We start from the raw sequence: 21965 nt of genomic DNA, 5'->3' as shown, positions 1-21965 counted from the left end.
CGAAATTGAATGTGGACAGAAGAAAATAAATAAATAAAGAACATCACAAAATGACAATTTGAGCAGTGTTTTAATAATATCAATAATAATTATAATGTTAATCTAACAAGTTTATCTCACATCAATCTAAATTTAAGAATGAGCCTTGTATATATATTTTTAAAATTTCCAACATGTTATAATCAATGTTTTCATGATTAGATTGGATCGGCCGGTTCGACCGAAAATAGGTCACATGTTTGATTCAGACAACTTTCAAAAATCGTTTTATCTTTCAAATCGATCAAGAATATGTACGACCGATGTTGAACCGATCAAACCAGTTCGACCGATTCAATTTTTTTAAAAAAATTAATTTTGATAATATAAATATGATTATCTGGATTTTAAATTTTGTTAAAATACTTTTTAAATAATATTAGAGTTCGAGTAAAAATTAATATTAAAATTTAATTGATTTTTTTAAATTTTAATAAATACTTATATATGTATTCATATTTAGAATTTAAATATATGATTTATTATTTTATATATTATAATATTAATTTAATCCGACTGTCGGATTAAAAGGAATCAATTCAATCATCTTAAAAACAAAATGGGCATCACGCAGCATCTGTCAGCACGCCGCCCCCACACCCCCATGGCCGCAACATATATGCAGACACTATATATTCCGATAATCTCTCTCTAGTCAAATCCCATTCTTCGACTATCTAACACCACTCACAAACTGCATGTGTTCGTTGTTCTTTTTGACATTTTAACTTGGTGCGGGAGAGGTATTAGAGGCTTCTTCCATCGTTTTCTCGAAAGAATCCCTCGTGAAGTCTATGTTACAAGTGGAGGAGAAAGAGATCCGAGAAAGATTGTTGTGGGAGGATGCGAACACTTAATGACTGCAACGGGTAGCTTGCTAGTATAGCGGTAGTGGGCGGTTGCCTCCAACTCCGAGATTCAGGTGATATCTCTCATTTTGTCCTTGTTGGCTATAAGATTTTGGCCACCAATTTTCCAGATTCTCAGCCCCTTTTGAAGTTTCTTGCCCCTGTTTGTTGAAATGCTTGACCCCTCAATAAGAGTGAGACATTGAATAAAGGACGGTCCTTTTCTTCCTCGAACTGCAGGCACTGAAAGAGTATTTCAAGTTGTAATTTTTCTTTCGAGCTTCGTGTTGGAAAAGCTCATTTACCTTTTCTTTTTGTCATTTAGATGTGTTTTGGTTCTCGCTCTGTACATTTGTGATGCCCCAAATGGCGAAAGCTTTTGCATCTTATTACTAGGGATCTTGGGTTGTGATTATTAGACTGCAGGTGTTTTAATCGTAAAGAGTGAATTTTTATAGACGTAATGATGGTGGATGGAGCTTTTGATTCCCAGGGATTGGGTTAATATCATAAGACGTCTGCGAGCGGATCAGTCGGGAGGCCTTGAACTGTTGTAAATCATGATCATGTTTTCTTTGCATAATCAAAGAACATATCCTGTGGATCGATTTATGTTCTGATCATGACCAGGGCTGTTCGTGACCGGATACTCAAGGATGTGAATGATAATATTAGCGACCATCTACGCAATCACATTCATCTAACAAATTGCATTCATTTGAAGAATCACATGCATAAGAATAGTCCCATCTTGACTGATAGGGCCCTTATGCGGGACCTTGTTGTGCTTCAGAGGTCAAAGTCTTTAAGAGATCCTTCTGCGAGTCCTCCTTCATGGCACTCTCCTTCTGTATTTGATGCACGCCACAAAAGAGGGGAAAAGGATGTCTTGGCCAATTCAAGACGGTCCGTTGGCAGTGAGCGGCCTAAAGATAGTGGAAGAATGTCCGGTAGCTCCCCTCCAGTTGTTACTCAGCCAATGCCAAAAGCAGTTTCTGGCCAGGTTAACAGGCATATTGAGGGACCAACCACACTTGTGAGCAACCGTAGTGTCAAGGATGGGATTCATGAACAAAGAAGAGTCAAGAGAGGAGAATCAAGTAGAAAGTCTTGGGGAAATGATACAATGTTTTGGCATGATGATGGTCCACAACATGGAAATAGTTTGGTCCCTGGTGGTGTTTCTGGAAACTCTGAATTGCGAGACAAGGCTGTCAAAAAGAAACACGGCCACAGACAAGATAGACACCTCGAGACCCTTTCTGACCAGTTAAAAAATATTACAGATGAATGCGATGATGCAGCTTCGTCTCGAAATATTGACAATGTAAGGCAGAACCAGGTTGGAAAAATATCTGAAGAAGCAGGAGCAAGCATTCGCAGTCATGGTAATAGTCTGAATAGGGCAAAAAGACGCAGGTTTCGAGGGGCAAGAAGAAACCAGTCTTACATTGCTGCCCGAGAAACTGAGACTCAAAATGAAATGTCTGTGGCCTCTAATTCATTTGCTCAAGGCAGAGCTCCCCAGAAATATTATGGGGAAGAGGGAGCACAAGAGCACGATGATCAAAATGTTGCTGGCATTCATAGGAATGGGTGTAGCATTCCTTGGAACTGGTCAAGCATTCACCACAGAGGGAAATCATTTCTTGACATGGCTGGCCGGAGCCTTTCTTGCGGGTTATCTGATACAAGGTTAAAGAAAGGTGGTTTTATTCCCCAAGGAAGAGATATCCCAGACATGCCCGTCATATCAGAGCATTCAAGTTCGTCTACAAAATCTGAGGGGGAAGCATTGCCTCTGCTGCTTGATGCACCTGGATCTCACGGAAGCATCGATCGTGCTCCTTGGCATCATGATTACTCAGGAGAGTTGGGCTTTTTTGCAGACAATCTGCTTAAGCAGGAGATCGACTCTGATCTTGCATCAGAAGGTAGATCTCATGAGCAACATAAATTTCGAAGGCAACACAATGATATGCATCAAAATCTCACTCAAAAATACATGCCAAGAACATTCAAAGATCTGGTTGGTCAGAACCTGGTGGTGCAGGCTCTTTCAAATTCTATTGCAAAAAGAAAGATTGGTTTTCTCTATGTGTTTTATGGTCCCCATGGAACTGGTAAAACCTCCTGTGCGCGTATATTTGCTAGAGCTTTAAATTGCCAGTCTTTAGAGCATTCAAAACCTTGTGGATTTTGCAATTCTTGTGCTGAACGTAATACTGGAAAAAGTCAAAATATTAAGGAAATTGGCCCGGTTAGTAATATTGACTTTCAAGGCATTATAGAAGTTCTTGACAATATGGTTGCTTCGCAGCATCAATCTCAATACAGAGTCATCATATTCAACGAATGTGATACTTTGTCTTCTGATTGTTGGAGTGCAATATTGAAGGTCATTGATCGATCCCCTAGGCGTGTCGTTTTCATCCTTGTTTGCTCAAGTTTTGATGTGTTGCCTCATATAATAATATCCAGGTGCCAGAAATTTTTTTTCCCAAAGTTGAAGGATGCAGACATAATGTATACTCTACAATGGATAGCAACCAAAGAAGAGATAGAAATTGATAAGGATGCTCTGAAGCTTATCGCATCAAGGTCAGATGGATCTTTGAGGGATGCTGAGATGACTTTGGAGCAATTAAGTTTGCTTGGACAAAGAATTTCTCTTTGCCTGGTACAAGAACTGGTAGGGGTCCTAAATGTGATCTTGTGTGCTCAACATCTCGTCTCAATAGTATTTGCTTTCAGTTACTTGCTTTACCTTACTCATTAGTAACATATTAGTAACATATCACCTTTCTTCTATTCGGATTCATGTAATCCAGATGCATGAAATGTATAAAAAAACTCTTTTATTGTTTTATTATAGGTTGGACTTATTTCAGATGAGAAGTTGGTATATCTACTTGATTTGGCACTATCTGCAGACACTGTCAGTACAGTGAAAAATCTTAGAGAGATTATGGAATCTGGTGTAGAGCCATTGGCATTAATGTCACAGCTTGCTACAGTCATAACTGATATTCTTGCTGGAAACTATGATTTTCATAAACGAAGACCTAAAAGAAAGTTTTTTCGGCGACAAATATGTGAGTCCCATGATCCAGTATCTCTTGAGCTCCACATGTCATTGTGATAAATGTTTTCATGAACCTGCTCCATCCTGCATGCTGTAGTTAAATGTTGTGACCTTGCTGTTTCTTTTCCTTCAATTTTGAATTACAAAATGTGCTCAAGTTTTAAGTTTTCAGTGTTCAAAACTTTGGGTAAGCCAAACCTTTATTCGTTGTTCTGCCTTTGCACGACAGTGACCAAAGAAGACATGGAAAAATTGCGTCAAGCCCTGAAAACATTGTCTGAAGCAGAAAAACAGTTGAGGGTATCAAATGACAAGATGACTTGGCTGACTGCTGCATTGCTGCAACTGGCTCCTGATCAACAGTACATGGTACCAAGTTCCTCCGCAGATACCAGTATTAATCACAGTCCCCTACTCTTGAATACTGATTATTTAAAAGAGAGACCAAGGAAAAGCAAAGCTGAAATGCCAGCTGTTCGATCTGGAAGTTCAGGGGATGTTTATCAAAGTGTCAAGGGTGTTAGTATGAATGTGAAGGGCCATATCGGAACTGGGATGGTTTCACAACAGATGGACACCGCCTCCAATGATAAAAATAATATAAACAAGGTTCAAGTACAAGGTAAGTTTCATCGTGAACTCGAAGAAATTTGGTTGGAAGTGCTTGAAAAGATCCCAATTAGTGGCTTAAAAGAGTTCATGTATCAGGAGGGAAAGCTGATCTCTCTTAGTTATGATGCAGGTACTATCATATTGCCATGTTCTGTCTTATGCCATACTTCATCAATGTTGTAGAGATATTTTAAAAGTAGTTGTTTTTTGTATATTAACATATCATGGGGTAATGATATATTTATATCAGATTTGTCTCTAATACTTGCATAGAACAAAAGCATAATTTATATCAGAATGGTTTTGTGAATCTCTTAAATAAAACATACATGTTCAGGTTTTTTGTCTTAACAGACGGTCTTTCTTGGCAGCTCCGACTGTGCAATTGCTGTTTAATTCACAGCTGACATTATCCAAGTTCGAAAAATTTAGTCCGCACATCTTACAAGCATTTGAGTCAGTCCTTGAATCTCCTGTGAACATAGAGATCAGATACGACACAAGAAAAGATATTGGCGCTGTGCCAATTCTATTACAAGCATCTCAGGCTCCACCCCATTTAGATTTGGACCCCATTCTTCTCACTAGTAATGGAAGTAATTCGGCAAATCATAGTGATACCAAAAGGCACCAAGATAGAGTTGCTTCTTCTGCTAGATTGGGTAGGAATGAAATTGTTGAAATCGAACCTTTTCCTGGAAAGTATAATGGAGTTCAACACAGTGATGAAAAGGCAGACTTAGGCAGGCAAAAAAGTGAGAGTGCGATAGCTGGAGCAACATCACAGAAGACGTCTGCTAATACTTCATTTCCAGGTCAAAGAAATTTGGGAGATAGAAATCAGAGTCTTAGCCTTGTCAGAAGCCGGTTATCTCTTGCCCGTGTAATGCGGCACACAGAGGCTTGTTCGCAACAAAATGGATGGTCAAAGCACAAGGCAGTTTCCATTGCTGAAAAGCTTGAACAAGAAAATCTGTATGTACTGCTCTTTAATTGGGTGACAGATAATTATTGCTACCAGTTTTTATGACTTTCTGGTTGGATGCTTACTGCTATCTGTTTTTGTAGTCAGTTTGCGAGTAGGAGTTGACTAGGAGAACTTGTGCATATGTGTGTTTGTGTCTGTGAATATAAATTTTGATAACCACTCCTATACAACTTCAGAAGGCTTGGTAAATGGCAACCACAATAATTTTCTAATGGTCTTTTGTCTTGTTTTGAACAATAAATTATGGCAGTTTTATCAATGATACCATATGGATATAATGATTTCATTGCAGGAGATTAGAACCAAGATCAAGGAGATTCCTATGCTGGAGTCCAACAGTTTCACGTCGAAAGGTAAATGTAGAAAATAAAGAATTTCATGTTTTTTATTTAAGAAATTGTTATTATTTTGGTAATTCGATGACCAGTAGTGTTCACGGCATAAAACAGGTTGGTTAGTATGGTGAAGTTAGATGAACTAGTTTGCATGCATTTGGTCACTTGTCAAGTTATAAAAATATTATCAAGTCTTCTTCCAACCTTACCTTCTAATTTCTTGACTTAGTCAATATTGATCGGAGGATGGGATGCTTGCATATCTAGTACATAGAGACATGATCCTGTTAATGCAATCCAATATATTGTGTTTCATCTGGAGATTTGCATAATTTTCGCTTGAATTGTGATGCTTCCATGCAAACCAACACTCAGATGATTTATTTCTGCAACGTGCTCGTACGAATTACTCATATTTACAATATCTCACTCGTGCAGCTTTCAAGATTGAGAATCAGAACAAGGAAGCCACATACATTTCTAAAATTTATCTCCTGCGGAAGGTTTCTCACCAGTAGGTCTCGAAGGTAAAATGTCAGGACTCGTTATCGGTTTTTTAAGTTAGATTCATTCATGCACCAGTCTTTTACGGCTTATGCTTGGTAAATCCTTGTTATTTGGAATAGCTTAGAATAGATAATCTGGGAGACCGTGATGAACATAGATTTTTCCTCAGTATGAATAAATAACGTATTTTGCCCATTTTTTGTTTGGTTCTTCTTAGGTTCATAAAAGCTTATTGTCTCCTGTATTGATATGCTGTCTAATTACCAAACCTCTTTTACTTGCTGTTGCACGTGAATGAATGGTGGTTTACTTGTCCCTTTTGCATAAAAATTCCTACACCAGTTTCTGTGGGAAAACATTTTTCCGTGCTTTGATAGTTTTCCTTTATTGTTTTTCGAAAAATATTTAAGCAAAAATAACACTCCTCCTAATTTATTTATTAGGTGTTATATAGGGCAAACAATCGATTATATTCCACAATTGCTCTTTATTTTTATAATTTTTTTAAGATTTTGTAAAATGTTAAATTTTATTTATATTTATATATAAGTTTTTAAGAATTTTAAATGTAACTCATAAAATTTCAATCATATATTACCGCAAGCATTTATTTTTTAAAAAATATAATTTCCACTTCCAGTGCATATTTTTGTATAATTATATAAATTTTTTCATGCGTTTTTTAATTAATCTTATATAAATTTTTAATCATTCATGTTATAAAAAGCTACATTGATTTTGATACAAAATATTCAAAATATAATAATTATTATATAAATATATTGTCAGTGACGTGAGTATCAAAATTTAAATAATTAAAAAGATTTATATATTATCATTTTAATAAAAATTAAGTTTTGGAAGCATGTTTTTTCAAACATTCAAATTTTAGCTTATATTAGCTTTAAATTTTTATTTTCAAAACATTTTCTATTTTTGTTTCTCACTTACTTCAAAATAATATCTAAAAAAAATCATTTTCAAATAAACAAAAATGCTTCCAGTCTCTGACAAATACTCTTTGTTTTCTTTCTTCTTTATTTTTTCCTCCTAAACAGTTTTACCTTTTTTTATAAAAAAAATATATTATCTCTAGACATCATATAGAAAAGTACGAAATGGAAAATAAATTTTAAAAAATCATTAGTTTCAGATATTTGTTTTTATCAAATATCTGATATTACAAAGATATTTAAGAAAATAGATCTCGTCAACGATATTTGAAGTGTATTTAAAATACATATGAGAATATCAATTTTTAAAAATAATAATCGACTAGAATTAAATAACAAAATATCACTTATATTACAATAATAATATATAAAATAACATGGACTCAGTCTGCCTAGTCTAATGGGAAGATCGCGTTAGTCTAAAGACTAAAACCATATACAATTCCACGGTCCGCAGCTCTGAAAATAATTGAGCACCTCGAATTTTTATACAAATAATGATAATTNTTACCCAGACCCGCAATGGACCCGCCCCGTTTGGGGCGGGTTTGGGTATATTAAATGGGTCATGGAGTGGGTCTCGGGTCTAATTTTTCAGATCCATCTGGGTATGGGACGGGTCATGGGTTCTATAATACCCGCCCCATATATGTGGATATAAATGATAAATTTGATAAATATTGGGATAATTGTCATATTATGATGGGGGTTGCTACTGTAGTGGATCCTAGATATAAGATGAAGCTTGTTGAATTTTATTTTTCCCTAATTTATGATGAAATATCACAATCTAAAATTGATGAAGTTCGACAAAATTGTTGTGATTTATTGGTATATTACCAATCCAAGACAAAAAAATCATTGGAAAATAGTGGTGGTTCAGGGATTGATGGGACTTCGTCTGTTTCTAATATTGATGCATCTGATATTAATATTTTAGATATGTATGATAAATTTGTGGCTTCAAGTTCAAGCCAAGCTGCGTCAAAATCCCTAACCGAGTTGGATATGTATTTGGAAGAAATTGTGTTGCCACGAACTCAACATTTTGATATTCTTAGTTGGTGGAAGACGAATGAGGTCAAATATCCAAATTTACAGAAAATGACAAAGGATGTTTTAGATATTCATGTGTCAACTGTTGCATCTGAATCTACTTTTGCAATAGTGGAAGAATAGTTGGTCCTCATCGTAGTAGGCTTAATCCAACGACTTTGGAGGCATTGATGTGCTCACGAAGATGGTTGTGTGGTGAGGTAGAAGGTTATTTTGTTATTGTACTTTCATTTTAATTTTGTTATTGTACTTTTTCTCTTTAAATTACATTTTTTACGGTTTTAAATTACAGTTTTATATTTTCAATGTACTTTCTCTCTTTAATTTTGTAGGTAATTCTTCAAGTAATTACCAACTTGTCCCACCATTCTTGATGAAGAAGATGATCCTGAAGAATATGTCTGAAATCATGCTTACTCGCTGATTTTATATTGATCTGTTTAAATTCTATTATGATTTATTTTTGGGGATGTCAAGACTTTTTTTGGAGAGCTAGTAACTCTTTTTTTTTTATGTAATTCATTATGTTATGAAAATATTTTGTTTGTTATTATTAAGTGTGGTCGAAGATATGAATTAGTTTTCTATCGTGTTATATTTAGAGGCTCGTTTGTTTCATAATTCAATCATGTGATAAGAAGATTACTGTTTTCATATAAAAAAAATTCGGGTCTCATGGGTCTGGCGGGTCTACCCGGTCCCATTTCGTTTACGGGGTGGGGAGGGTTCGAAGAATATTTAATCGGGGTGTGGTGGGTAATGGGTCCGAGTTTTCTTCATGGGACGGGTCTTGGGTTTAGCCATACCCGTCCCATACCCACCCCATTGACATCTCTAATTCAAATACTTAAATAATCTTTCAAAAATAATACTTAAAATAAGAATTTTATGCCCTTATAATATATAATATAATGGGGTATTTTTTTTCAACCACAATTAATTATTATTATTATTATTATTAAATGTATTTGAGAATGTGTATTTGAAATAAACCCGAGAAGATCATGTTCTTAAAAAAAAACTAAAAATAATTGATTAAATTTATTTTAAAATTGTCTCATTAATTATAATTTGGTAAAGTACCACGACATGTGACAATCACGCTAAATAGAAAATGAGCAGCCACCTGATTAAGGCGTTAAAGCTTTGGTCAGCTCTGCAAATTAATTAATTAATTTCTAAATAATCCAGATTTTTTTTATAATGATTTATCAATTAAAAATATTAGTGCTGAGAAAAGACAAGATTTCGTTAGTATTCATTCATTTAAAAGTTTATTATTATTATTATAATTATTATTTCCGATAAACAACAAGACACGGGTCTCTTGGTCTTGTATATGTCCCAAAAAATAAGTCGGGTCAGGTAGATTCACCAACCCATTATCTCAATTATTATAATTTTTAAAAAAAACATAGAAGTCCCAAATTCCAAGTAATTCCATGCTAGTCCAATTTGATAAAAGTATTAAGGGGTTATTGGACTATGTCAATTGTATTACTTGTTCTTGCCTGATTAACTTTATGCTTTACTTGTTAAAACATTCTGAGTCATTTTTTTCCAAATATAACTTGACAAATAAATTTTTTTGAGACACTTGCTTGAAGAATAATTCTCACGTTAATATTGTGAGGTCATTCAAAAATATTAATTCGTATGTCAAAAATATTAATTTTCACTATAATTATGTATGGGTAGACTCTTTTTGGAAGCTAGCAGCCAATTCGTCTTTGGCTGTTGCACTACATTCCCATCCAAGAAGAACGGGAAAGTACAAAGATCTTGAAACACATTTCGATAATAATTCATCAAATCATTTGTTACAATTTTGTATATGAATCTAGGGACTGTATTAAAAAATATTAAGTTTTTTTTCAGTATACAAACTTGGAGTTGCCGATTTATAGAGACCACTTGATTTGCGGATTTTTCGATAATGATTCAAAACAACTTCATGTGAAATTGATCATACTTTTAGTTACATCTAATATTCTACAAAAAAAAAAATAAGTTATGTTTTATATTATAGATTAAAGTATAACACCCAATCTTCACTTGAATATTCAGTTATCGGAAGCAAGTGGAACGATTGCAGAGGATGAATGGACGAAAACAACGAATCTGGATTACACTTGGATAATCCCAAAGCCAACACCCTCTGCCTCTGCTCTGCCCCCGTTGAAAAGGCCATTGCTTTAGGCAGCTGTTGCTTTCAAGCAGCCTGCATTGAATTTCCTCCAGCAAGAAACCAAGAATATTAAGCCAAATGACAATTGCAGGTCACCCAATCTAAGATTCGGTCAACCCGTCATCAATCAAAGTGACCCAAGATCGCTCTTTTCTTTTTTTTTTCTTTGTTTCATGTTTTCATCTTTGGCACACCGATTCGGAATCCGTAACTTTTAATTTTTATATATATAGATGTACACAGGGATATCAAGCTTATCTTTTTTAGTTGTCTAGAGCATGGAACAAGCATCGAATTCTCGTAAATCGTGTAATTATTGATCACCCGTCTTGTGTTTGCGTATAGTTTTGGTGATAAATGGCTTCAGCGGCTATGTTTTCGTCTTTGAGGAGGCGGACGTTGCCGTCTATGGACGCGTTTCTGGCGCCAGGGGATCTATCAGATGCCTCTGTTATAAAGGATTTACGCGCTATTTGTACAGAGCTGGTCTCATCGTTTTCAGGTGACTGTGGCTTTACGCCATTTTTCCATGGCAGGAATACTAGATCTTTGATTCGGAAAGTTCAGGATATTTCCGTTCTCTTGGATGCTTTTGATGATGTGAGATTCTCGAAAGTGTCTTTCACCGTGTTTTTATGCTTCAAGGAGTTGTACCTCCTGCTTTATAGAGCGAAAATTTTGATTGATATCGTAAGAGGGTCCAGTAAGTTATGGCTGTTGCTTCAAAACCACTCAATTTCTGGCCATTTCCATGATTTGAACCTGGATATTTCCACCCTTTTGGATATTTTCCCTTTAAGTGACACTAACTTGTCTGAAGATGTTAAAGAACTGGTTGTATTGTTGAGAGAACAAACAAGGAATTCAAAATTGTCCATTAACAAGCATGACGATTTGTTGAGGTTGAAGTTTTATTATTTCTTAAATGAATTTGAGAATGGAAGGGTTCCTGGGAAGAATGAATTGTCCGCATTTCTCGTGGAAAAGTTGAGTATTTGCGACGTGAAAAGTTGTAGAGTCGAGATTGAGTTCTTAGAGGAGCAGATTGTGAATCATGATGGGGATGTTGAACCAACAACATCGGTTCTTAATGGATTTGTGGCTTTAATACGGTACTGTAGGTTCTTGCTGTTTCGATTTGAGGATGAAGAAGGCGAATTAGGAAACTGGAAGCGTAAGAAGCCAAAGAAGGGGATAATCACTCAGAAGATTGCTGATACTTTTATTGCCACCCCCAAGGATTTTTGTTGCCCAATATCACTGGATTTGATGAAGGATCCTGTCATAGTATCAACAGGGCAGACTTACGATCGTGCATCAATTATGAGATGGATGGGGGAGGGTCATAGTACTTGCCCAAAGACGGGGCAGATGCTCCTCCATACTCGTTTGGTGCCAAATCGGGCTTTGAGAAATTTTATTATGCAATGGTGTTTAGCTAATGGGATTCCATACGATCTACCCGAAAATGCAGATTATTTTTCCGAAAATGCAGTGTTTGCCTCACCAAGCAAGGCAGCACTTGAAGCCACTAAAGCCACAACACGTCTGCTTATTGAACAGCTATCAAATGGTAGAGCGAGATCGAAGACTGTGGCTGCCAGGGAGATTAGATTGTTAGCCAAAAGAGGAAGGGAGAATCGGGCTTGCATTGCTGAGGCTGGTGCTATGCCGCTTTTAAAAATGCTTCTTTCCTCTTCAGATGCCTTAGCACAGGAGAATGCAGTGACTGCAATGTTGAATTTGTCTATTTGCGATAAGAATAAAAGCATAATCATGGATGTAGAAGGGTGTTTAGGCGATATTGTTGGAGTTCTAAAATATGGGACCACAACTGAGGCCAGGGAAAATGCTGCGGCGACGTTGTTGAGTCTTTCTGCTGTTCACAACTATAAGAAACAGATAGCTCAAGAAGATGGAGCGATCAAAGCTTTGGCAGGACTGTTGAAAGAGGGGACAGCTAGAGGTAAAAAAGATGCTGTGACAGCATTGTTTAATTTAGCAACCCACGTCGAGAATTGTGCTAGAATGATAGAGTCAGGGACTGTAACAGCACTAGTTGATGCTCTAGGATGTGACGGCGTGTCTGAAGAAGCTGCAGGTGCATTAGTCCTGATTGTACGCCAGCCAATAGGTGCTGAAGCAGTCGGAAATGAGGAAAATGCAGTTCCTGGTCTGATTGGAATGATGCGTTTTGGCACTCCGAAGGGGAAAGAAAACGCTGTAGCGACTTTGCTTGAATTATGTAGAAGTGGTGGGTCAGCCACCACAGAGAAGGTGGTGAAGGCTCCAGCATTGGTTGGCTTACTGCAGAGTTTGCTCTTTACAGGGACGAAGCGTGCCAGGAGAAAAGCAGCATCACTTGCTAGAGTCTTCCAGAGGTCTGAAAATGCCTCCTTCCATTTTGGCGGATTGGGTGTTGGGTATGCATTTGCTGGAAACTCAGCTGCACAAGATACAAATTTTGCTGGTGATGCTACGATAGCAGTGTCCATTTCGGTACCTGTATTATAGTGGTTATATGAACATTCATGGTTATGTTAACCCTTTCATTACTCTCGCGCTCTCTCGCGTTTTTTTTTAGTATGTCAAAAATTCTTGTTCAGATAGTGATAGACTTATTGTCCAGGAGAAAGAATATGTAAACATACTTGAAGGCTGTATCAATTTGTTCAATCAATTCATTATGTGGCGTTGGGGTTTTTTTTTAATCATATAACATTGATGCCGTTGTGCCAAGATACATTAATGTATTGTTTGATTCGTGGAGAAAACCTTATTCTAGCTTGCTTCAATTTTTTGAGCCAAATTTTGAGCACATATTTCAACTGCTGTCGTCCGTTTATCATCCATCTATATTGCTTATTTCACTTATGAAAAGGAAATACAAAGTTATATCTTTAAAGATTGATTTCAAGCTTGGAGGTTACTTTGTTGTATGTGATGCTTCCTCATTCCCATCACTTTAGAAAAATACATGCAATAATATCATTTTCTTTTAAACCAAGCATGCAATACGTTTTTTAGCATTTATCGTTTTTCATCATAAAATTCCTTAAATTTTCAAAATAACCATTTTAACATTTATTACAGCATTCAGGGCATTGCAGGACGTCTAATATTTTTCAAGTGTAAAATTACAGTTTTGTCTCTGAAACCCCAGCTTTCCCAATTTACCCTTAGACCTTAAAACAACGACCCAAATTTATCCAAACTTAATGTAACACCTTAAAATACACTCATAAACATGTCTTAGACGTAAAATTAAGTTCTTCGACTAATTTCTCAATTCGTTTTAATACTTGAACCTACATCCCGGTTTTAACTCGAATCAACTCGAAATTTAGCCAAACTTGAACCATAGCTTATTAACACCTAACCATGCCCTATGCAACTCAAATCAAGCCAATTAAAGCTCTTGAACAAGCTTAGCCTAGAAGGCTACTGAATTTTCTACCCTAATTTCGAAAACCCTAACTTTGACAAACCACGAGTTGCTTCAATCCTAGCTCTTAACCATCATGTCCAGACTCTGTTCTACCATCCTAGGACCATACTCGAACCCTTAACAAGCTGATGGACCCAACCTAGCAACTCAAGCATGCGCAACCCATCGAGCCGCATCCTTGGAGACTCGTGCGACTTCAACCTAGCGTCTACCGCCCTTCTCCTCGCTCCAAGTACAGTACTAGCTATCTAAGACTATGACTCAACCCTTTTAAGACCCATGAACACGTCCCTACAGCAGCTAGGTGCCGCGCCCTTCTAGGAAACCCAAACCGAAACCCTAGCTTGCTTCTGGAACCCAAAACGTTCAGCTTATTCCCCTTCTTGTCCAGCCGTTAGCCAAGCCTCTATGGACCCTTTATCATGCTGAAAAACGTCCTCTTTCATAACCCTATCGTGGCAGCCCCTTTGTACAACAAAAGCATGAATTTAAAAATATGAAAACTCAAGCTTTGATCATGTATTGTCATAAAAATGAAAATATAAGAAAGTGTATCATATTTTTCATGCAATCATGTTAAATACATATAATATGGTATGAACGATGAGTAAAGGAAGATTAAGGCATGTCTTTGCGTATTTCACGCACGAAAAATAATCCTTGAATCGAAGAACGTTGGCGGAGAGACGGGGAAGAAGACCTTGCTAAAGTTTCCCTTCAAATTCAAGTGAATGGTCCTTTTAAAAAAAAAAGCGTGTGTGCGTGGGTGTGCTGATGGAGGAAAAAAACCTTACGTTTCTAGTGTTTTAAAAATGTGATTTGAAGTGTTTTGGGTTTAGGAAACTCTATCTTTTGATATAAATAATTTGGTAAAAAGCTAGGCCCAATAACCTAGGTATAATAGGTCCATTAGGCCTATTATAACATAGTTAAAATATTTTGTTTAGGAAAGTTTTCGAAAATATTAGCCGGGTTCCCAAAAAGTCTTTATTTTCGTCAAAAATCGATTACCGATTTAAAATACGACTCTACGCGTAAAAACATCTCAAAAAGCACCATTTTTGAATAACCTTTAGAACACAATTTTATGTATTCTAATATAAAACCATATTTTAAATATGTAAACATGTCTACCGCATTTAATTAATGCAATTAAAACAATTCAATTAGTTATTTTCTATTATTCCTAGATTTGCATGCAGTTGGATTACGCTGTCGTAATTTGGACCTTACAATTATTGTATGGATCACAGGTGACACTAGGTTGGTTAAAAAATGCCGAGTTTCCAGGGAAACAATACAAGTGATATGCTTCATAAGGGAAACCAGCACTGTCGCTACGATGAATACGAGTTCCATTGGAGAATGTGTGGTAACTGGTATGGAGGGCATAGTTTGAAACCATATGAATGGCACCATGATGGTGTTTCTGGATTCAGTATCATTTCGCTGTATCGTGTGAGGTCTGAAGTTACGTCGCCATCACAAGGCTGGCCATTGTTTTTCCAGCAGCTTCCTATATCCATCAGATAGAACTGGTTGCTCGGACTACCAGCTTTTATTACATTCAAGCTGAACCTCGCCTTGAAATTTGGTGATTCTGATATCTGCATCAAAGAATTTAGGTTTGATGAAAAGGATAAAAGGTAAGACAGGTATTTTTTTGCCAAGAAAAGTAGGCAGATTTTCATGGAATCTGGAAACGAGTATGCTTTCTTGAACTTGGATGCAGTGATACAATTTGAAATAATAGTTCCAAAAAACGGATTGAATCAAAATCCACACTGAGATCGGTGTTTGATCAAGGACTTTGTCTGAGACGGACAAAAACGGGTCAGAAGGAGTGATATATTGGATCCTAGGATCGGTATATATATTTTTTTTCTTGAAAAGTTATAAATCAATTTGAAAAAGAACATGGTTTGAAGGACGATCATACCCTTGACCCGCCGAGTCCATCACGATTAGATATTTACTCCCAAGTAGAGTTCTTCCTTTTACCGCATATAGGTCAGAATTCTTGAGTGCTTCTTCTCGAACTCCCTCGAATGGTTAAGTTCCCCAACATTAAGCTAGCCTGTTTTCTTTCTCTGTAACTCTATGCACTGATATATATGGTACTTCATTGCATGGTGAGCAATTATTTTCTCCTGCAGACGAGAAAAAAAAACATTGATTAAACTCGAGATTTCAACCATTTTAAGATAAAATCATTAAAACCGACCCTTTTGAGGATAAGCTTTATATACATCAAAGCAATCAGCAATTCTTGGACTTCCCATTTCAGGAGCTTCTTCTCCAACTTCATTGCACTGATTCCAAGCTTCTATAGCCAACCTCAGACTGTCCTTTTTAAATATTCCATCCCCGGATCGCCTACTGCTGATACATGATCAGCTTCACAACTTACTAACATGACACAAGATAGAAGAAAATCCACAACAAAAACAACAAGAACTTATAAACCTTTACACCTTGCCATATTCGAGCACATTTTCGCAAATCGAGATTCCTATATACACAATATCGTAAAGAAAGGATAACAAAAACAAAAAGGGTTATGAATGATCCCCTACGTATGCAACCTTTGGTGGTTGTATTTATGTACCATAACTGTTTGGTTGAATTGTGCATAATTATGGTAGCCTAAACTAATTTTGATGATCTAGGACCATTTTCAGTGCAGATTTTGCAAATTGAAAGGAAAAGGACAAAAACAATTTTAACTAAAGATGGTGTGAAATTTGGTGTAGATCACTACTTGGGGTACAATATTCTTTCGTAGAATGGATTCATCACACAAGTTCTTTGCCACAAGAAGAAATCAATTTAATCTATATATAGCATAAACTACACCGGGTCTATTTTGTTTAACGAAATTTTCACCTGATTCGACTCATGAAAAATATTATTTTTTATACCAAAAATATTAGTTTTCGTTGGAGATATGAATCAATCTATCAGTCTCAAATATATAGATCTATGAGTCAGTTTCAAAAAAAAAAAACTATTCTATATATATATTTAAAAATCATAGATTTTTGTCCTTGGTTCGTATATAAACTTCCATTCTTAATTAATTTTTGGGAAAATGACTTTTCCAGTGTGATTGAGAGGTTTGTTTGAAGTCGTTATAAGGTCATTCACCCAAGAAAATAAGCGTATTTGACGGCAAATAGTATAAATTAACTGAAAATTTAATATTTGGCATTGTACAATGGGGAAATTGATGCTTTAACTAAAACTAGACAATCTTCCATAATTATTTCCTTTTTTCTTTCTTGGCCAACGACTTCAGATTTGAGACCATCAATCAACCTATCCAAAGAAATTTTAAAAATATACTTGATAATTATTTATTCGTAGAAACAACATTGTGCTAAATCTACAAATGTTGGTCCTAAAAAGGTTCTACATTTTAAAAAGCTAAACAAAAAATGCGTTAGTGTTTTTGTAACATATATTTATGTGCAGTCGTGGAGCCACAGTGTTTGACACCAAGGCTTTAGCCTGGGTGATCTAATTTCTTTTTTAAAATTTATACATAAATTTTTATATAATTTGGATTAATATGATATTAGTCCGGGTAGATCAATTTAATATATGAAAAGATTTTAGAGTTTAAAATTCTAGCTCGGTTGAAATCATATTCCTGACTCCGTCACTGTTTATATGATCAATAAACAATTATGTAATATATCATAAATATATTCATTTAAACAGTCGATGAATTGATATTTAAAGAAAATATAAAAGGATAAGAATAAAATATAAAAAATTTGGTTGTATGTCTTGATGGGTGCAAAATCTGTAAGAATAGAGTGTTTTTTTTTTTTTTTTTTTTTTTTCTGAGGAACCACATCCGCAATATTTTGAGTGTATACTAAGTAATCTCTTGGATTTAATGTATTAGTCTGCAAACCACGTTATCTATATAAACCGCACTAAACAAGGTTTGTGAGATAAACTCGACTGATAAAATATTGATAAAAAAAAATCAAAGTTATGACCATTTAACATCGTGTTTACTTACTCTACCAATGCACATATGTCATCTTGGTATCATAGAGATTTATAATTTCACGACATAGCGTATAAGACGAGCATTAGTGTGTGTATATTTATATATAAACCCCATCAATGCACCAATAATTTAAGGGCCGTAAGGAATTTAATATTATTGAGCCCGGTCCTGATTCACGACCGTTCCGTCTAAACCGACGAAGCTTAGTGGATCGATGACGTCGGGAAGCCGGATGTCGTCGTGGAAGGAGAGAGATAACAACAAGCGCAGAGAGAGGCGCCGCCGTGCCATCGCCGCCAAGATCTTTGCTGGATTGAGGATGTACGGGAATTACAAGCTACCCAAGCACTGCGACAACAATGAGGTCTTGAAAGCACTCTGCCACGAAGCTGGTTGGATCGTTGGAGAAGATGGTACCACGTACAGAAAGGTACGATTAAGTTGCAAAAGTTGGTGCTGTAGATCTTAGGGCTTGAGCTAATTGATTTGCGGTAATTTATTAATCTCTTTGAGCTGTAATAAACTTCTCAAGGTCGCAGTTGAGTTTCCTTGGTTCACGCTGCTGGCTGCTAAGATGCGTCTATCGCATTTGAGCCATTTTATCACGTTGATAGGTTAGAGTTAGACGGTGCCTCTACAGGACTTGCGGGACCGCTGATTCCAGTTCGCATTGCTAAAATGAGCCGTAGGCATCCGGAACCTCGCTACTCGTCGCAGTTCATTCCATTACTATTGCCAAATAATTTTTTTTTAAAATCTTTTTAAGGCCATTTTGATCTGAATAATCTCCCTTCTCACTCTTAATTCTGCCTGCGGTGAAAAACTATGGATCTCTACGCCCTTGGTTGTTTTTTTTTTTTTTTTGTTTTTTTTTTTTTTTTTTGGAATTTTTTTTAGTTTTGTAAATAAAATTCGATACTTTTATTTTTATCTTTTCTCATATTTTGGGGGGAAAATAGATATAATATTATAGCAATTTTCAATCTCCTTTTTTCTAAATTGCTTTCATAAAAAATCTATTTATTATTTTTAATGAATTAAAATATATTTTAAATCAATTTATGATATTATTTAGTATCTACAAAAAAAATTCTGTTCTCCCAAATACAAACAAACAATATGCAAACAAGCTCTATATCTCTGATTTTCTTTTGCCCGGCGCGTTCTTTCAGCTGGGTTTGTTGTATACATTCGAAAGTTTCGATTTGCAACGGCTTTCCTACTTGTAAGGATTTCAATTTAAAGTACAAGTATTGAAACAAGAAGTTGCTCTGTAGCTGTGTTTGATAATCCTTGTTAGATTAAGAATTGCGATTAGGTGTTGATCTGTATGTGTCTTTCATTTGGATTGAATATCTACGTGAACTAGCTAGGGAGAAGGGGAAAAGTTGGTATCATACTTGAAGTCCTCATTATGGCTACAAATTACAATAACAAATTTAAAGTGATGAGCCGCGATACTAACAATGTTTCCCTTGACATGATAAGAATTGAGAACCAGCTAGTTTCTCAAGGTAACATCATTCCAACTGCGAGCTTGACATAACAACGCTGTTTTTAAACTCAATGCTGTTGGGCGAGCATAAGGACTTGCGAAGGAAGATGATTTTGAATGAAATTTTATTGGCGAGTGCTGCCATAAGATGTTGGGAATAAACTCCCAGATAATCATGATTATAACATGGGTGTGATGTCCGTATTCTTCTGCTGCCACTCAACTGTTTCTATCTCTTGCAGGGTTGCAAGCCCATTGGTTCAGCAGTGGTGAGCGCTTGCACGTCAAATCAACCAAGCCCCAGAACCTCTGTTAATCCAAGCCCTGTATTGTCTGCCTTTGCTAGCCCAGTCTCGAACCATTGTAACTACAATGGCAGTAACACGGTTGATCCTAATTCCCTTATCCCATGGCTAAAAAACTTATCATCTGGCTCTCGACCTGTTCCATCTAAGTTTACCCATCATCTTTACATAGCCGGTGGTTCGTTAAGTGCACCAGTCTCCCCTCCATTAAGCTCACCGACGGTTCGTACTCCTAGAATGAAGGATGATCCAACATCTGGTTCTTTCTTGCCTGGGCTGCACCACCCCTTCCTGCCATATTCTACAACACACAGTCCTGGTACTCAAACTCCACCTGATTCAGGATGGCTTTCTGGTGTCCAAACTCCTCAAGACGGGCCCTCGTCTCTAACATTCAGCCTTGTCTCACCTAATCCTTTCACTTTCAAGGAACCGTTGTCGAATGGGGGGTCTTGTATGTGGACTCCTGGACAAAGTGGAACTTGTTCTCCTATTGTTGCACAAGGGATTGACCGGACAGCTGATGTTCCGATGTCTGATGTTTCTGCTGAGTTTGCATTTGGAAGCAATAATACCACGGGAGTGGTAAAAGCATGGGAAGGAGAAAGAATTCACGATGAATGTGTTCCTGATGATCTTGAACTTACTCTTGGTAATGCTGGTACCAGGTGAGGTGATACATAAACTGTGATCTTTTAATTTGATTTCCGACTTACCTGTTGAAGGGGGGAAAGAGAGGAAAACATAGATAAATGCTAGGTAAATTTTGATTTGATGAAATCTCAATTGAAGTGGTGGAGGAATTGCCAAAAAGATTGGCGTGTTCCTTAAGATTATGCTGTCTGCAACCATTTGTGAAACCGGTATGAGCTTACTTGTTTTGAACCTTGTAATGTATTTGGAATGTCGAAGTTAACGAACCTTCTAGCTATGTTCCTTGTCTTGCTCGTCTGTGTATGAAAGAAAATACGTTCGGATTACGCATATTCATTATCGAAGAACCAAGGCACCTGGTTGTTACTACCATGCATCACAGGATCATTGCACAAGCTGTCGTTGGTTTTCGTAGAATCAAAAGTCAAGGGTATGAATAGCTTTTGTACGTAGTTGAGGTTCGCACCTTTATTTACCAAAATTTTCGAACCTGAAAAATTTTTCATAGCCAATTTTTTATTCGTTGTTCTTTGTGATGCTTTCATAAATTCTGTTTCTATGCTCAATGATTGTTGTAATTTAATGTACCTTAGATGCAAAAAGGGTCAGTGATTTAATGTTCATTTATAAAAAAAAAAAAAAAAGAACACAATGTGTTTTCCGCTCTTAGATGAAATAATCACAGAGTTTGTACTTAATTAATTAGAAACATTCTTTTATATTCTTGTTGCTGCCTAGGCTAAAAAAGTGCATCTGAATTATGTTTATATATAAAAATTTGAATTTCTTTATGCTAACTACTCTAGTTTTAGGTGGATGTTTTCGTTTAAATTGTATCTACATTTTTATGATAAGATGGAGGAGCATAAATTGAAATATGAAAATCATACTATAGAGTATAGATAACAAATTTATTTTGAACATAAAGGAAAGAAAGAAAGTAGGCAGAACGAAGCTGGATAGGCACATTTTGATCAACACCAAAAAATTCATCATATTTCACAATCAAAGTCGAGTATGAACCAATTATTATATTGATAAATAACAAAATTATTGCTTTCATAAAAATGTATTCGAATTTTCAAATAGAATCATAAAATAAAACAATTAAAGTATTAATAATTAGATGCGAAAATTAATAACCGAAGGCCCATTAGCTCAGTTGGTTAGAGCGTCGTGCTAATAACGCGAAGGTCGCAGGTTCGAGACCTGCATGGGCCATTTTTTTTCCGACGTACGCACTTTTTTATTTGAAATAAAAAAATGCTCGTTTTCTGTGTAAACTTCGTTAATCTTCCTCGCTCTCACATTTTTCTCCGTCCAAACTCCTACTTTTGTATGATCTGTGCGTCGTTTTCATAAACTATGGCAATCTTCACTTTTTCTTCACTGTTAATCCTGTTGTTAACTTCCTTGCCTGACTTATCC

The 21965-nt window shown here is 36.1% G+C and overlaps 4 protein-coding genes, 1 non-coding gene and 1 pseudogene across 5 annotated transcripts; 5 read left to right on the top strand and 1 right to left on the bottom strand.

Moving 5' to 3' along the window:
- Nucleotides 1-617: 617 nt before the first annotated feature.
- Nucleotides 618-6635, top strand: LOC140964387 (protein STICHEL-like 4). Its single transcript, XM_073424107.1, has 7 exons — nucleotides 618-961; nucleotides 1213-3579; nucleotides 3763-3982; nucleotides 4202-4714; nucleotides 4956-5559; nucleotides 5865-5925; nucleotides 6346-6635. Exons 2-7 carry the CDS (start codon nucleotides 1510-1512, stop codon nucleotides 6436-6438), a joined length of 3561 nt encoding a protein of 1186 aa, XP_073280208.1. The 5' UTR covers nucleotides 618-961; nucleotides 1213-1509; the 3' UTR covers nucleotides 6439-6635.
- A 1293-nt stretch (nucleotides 6636-7928) lies between these two features.
- On the top strand, nucleotides 7929-8546 carry LOC140964616 (zinc finger BED domain-containing protein DAYSLEEPER-like). The gene has a single exon (XM_073424476.1). The coding sequence runs from the start codon at nucleotides 7929-7931 to the stop codon at nucleotides 8544-8546; it is 618 nt and encodes a 205-aa protein (XP_073280577.1).
- A 1955-nt stretch (nucleotides 8547-10501) lies between these two features.
- LOC140964667 (U-box domain-containing protein 17-like) lies at nucleotides 10502-13360 on the top strand. The gene is made up of 2 exons (XM_073424536.1): nucleotides 10502-10818; nucleotides 10900-13360. Exon 2 carries the CDS (start codon nucleotides 10969-10971, stop codon nucleotides 13123-13125), a length of 2157 nt encoding a protein of 718 aa, XP_073280637.1. The 5' UTR covers nucleotides 10502-10818; nucleotides 10900-10968; the 3' UTR covers nucleotides 13126-13360.
- A 1906-nt stretch (nucleotides 13361-15266) lies between these two features.
- Nucleotides 15267-16475, bottom strand: LOC140964615 (uncharacterized; annotated as a pseudogene).
- A 1754-nt stretch (nucleotides 16476-18229) lies between these two features.
- Nucleotides 18230-21158, top strand: LOC140964900 (BES1/BZR1 homolog protein 4-like). The gene is made up of 2 exons (XM_073424885.1): nucleotides 18230-18513; nucleotides 19821-21158. The coding sequence occupies exons 1-2, from the start codon at nucleotides 18298-18300 to the stop codon at nucleotides 20553-20555; spliced, it is 951 nt and encodes a 316-aa protein (XP_073280986.1). The 5' UTR covers nucleotides 18230-18297; the 3' UTR covers nucleotides 20556-21158.
- A 526-nt stretch (nucleotides 21159-21684) lies between these two features.
- On the top strand, nucleotides 21685-21758 carry TRNAI-AAU (transfer RNA isoleucine (anticodon AAU)). The gene has a single exon. It is a non-coding gene; the product is annotated as a tRNA-Ile (tRNA).
- Nucleotides 21759-21965: the final 207 nt, after the last annotated feature.

Source organism: Primulina huaijiensis, chromosome 18 (assembly GCF_012295235.1).
Source record: "Primulina huaijiensis isolate GDHJ02 chromosome 18, ASM1229523v2, whole genome shotgun sequence".
Taxonomy (NCBI): domain Eukaryota; kingdom Viridiplantae; phylum Streptophyta; class Magnoliopsida; order Lamiales; family Gesneriaceae; genus Primulina; species Primulina huaijiensis.
The sequence above is the reverse complement of the archived record's forward strand: the minus strand, read 5'-3'. Positions and strand labels throughout refer to the sequence as shown.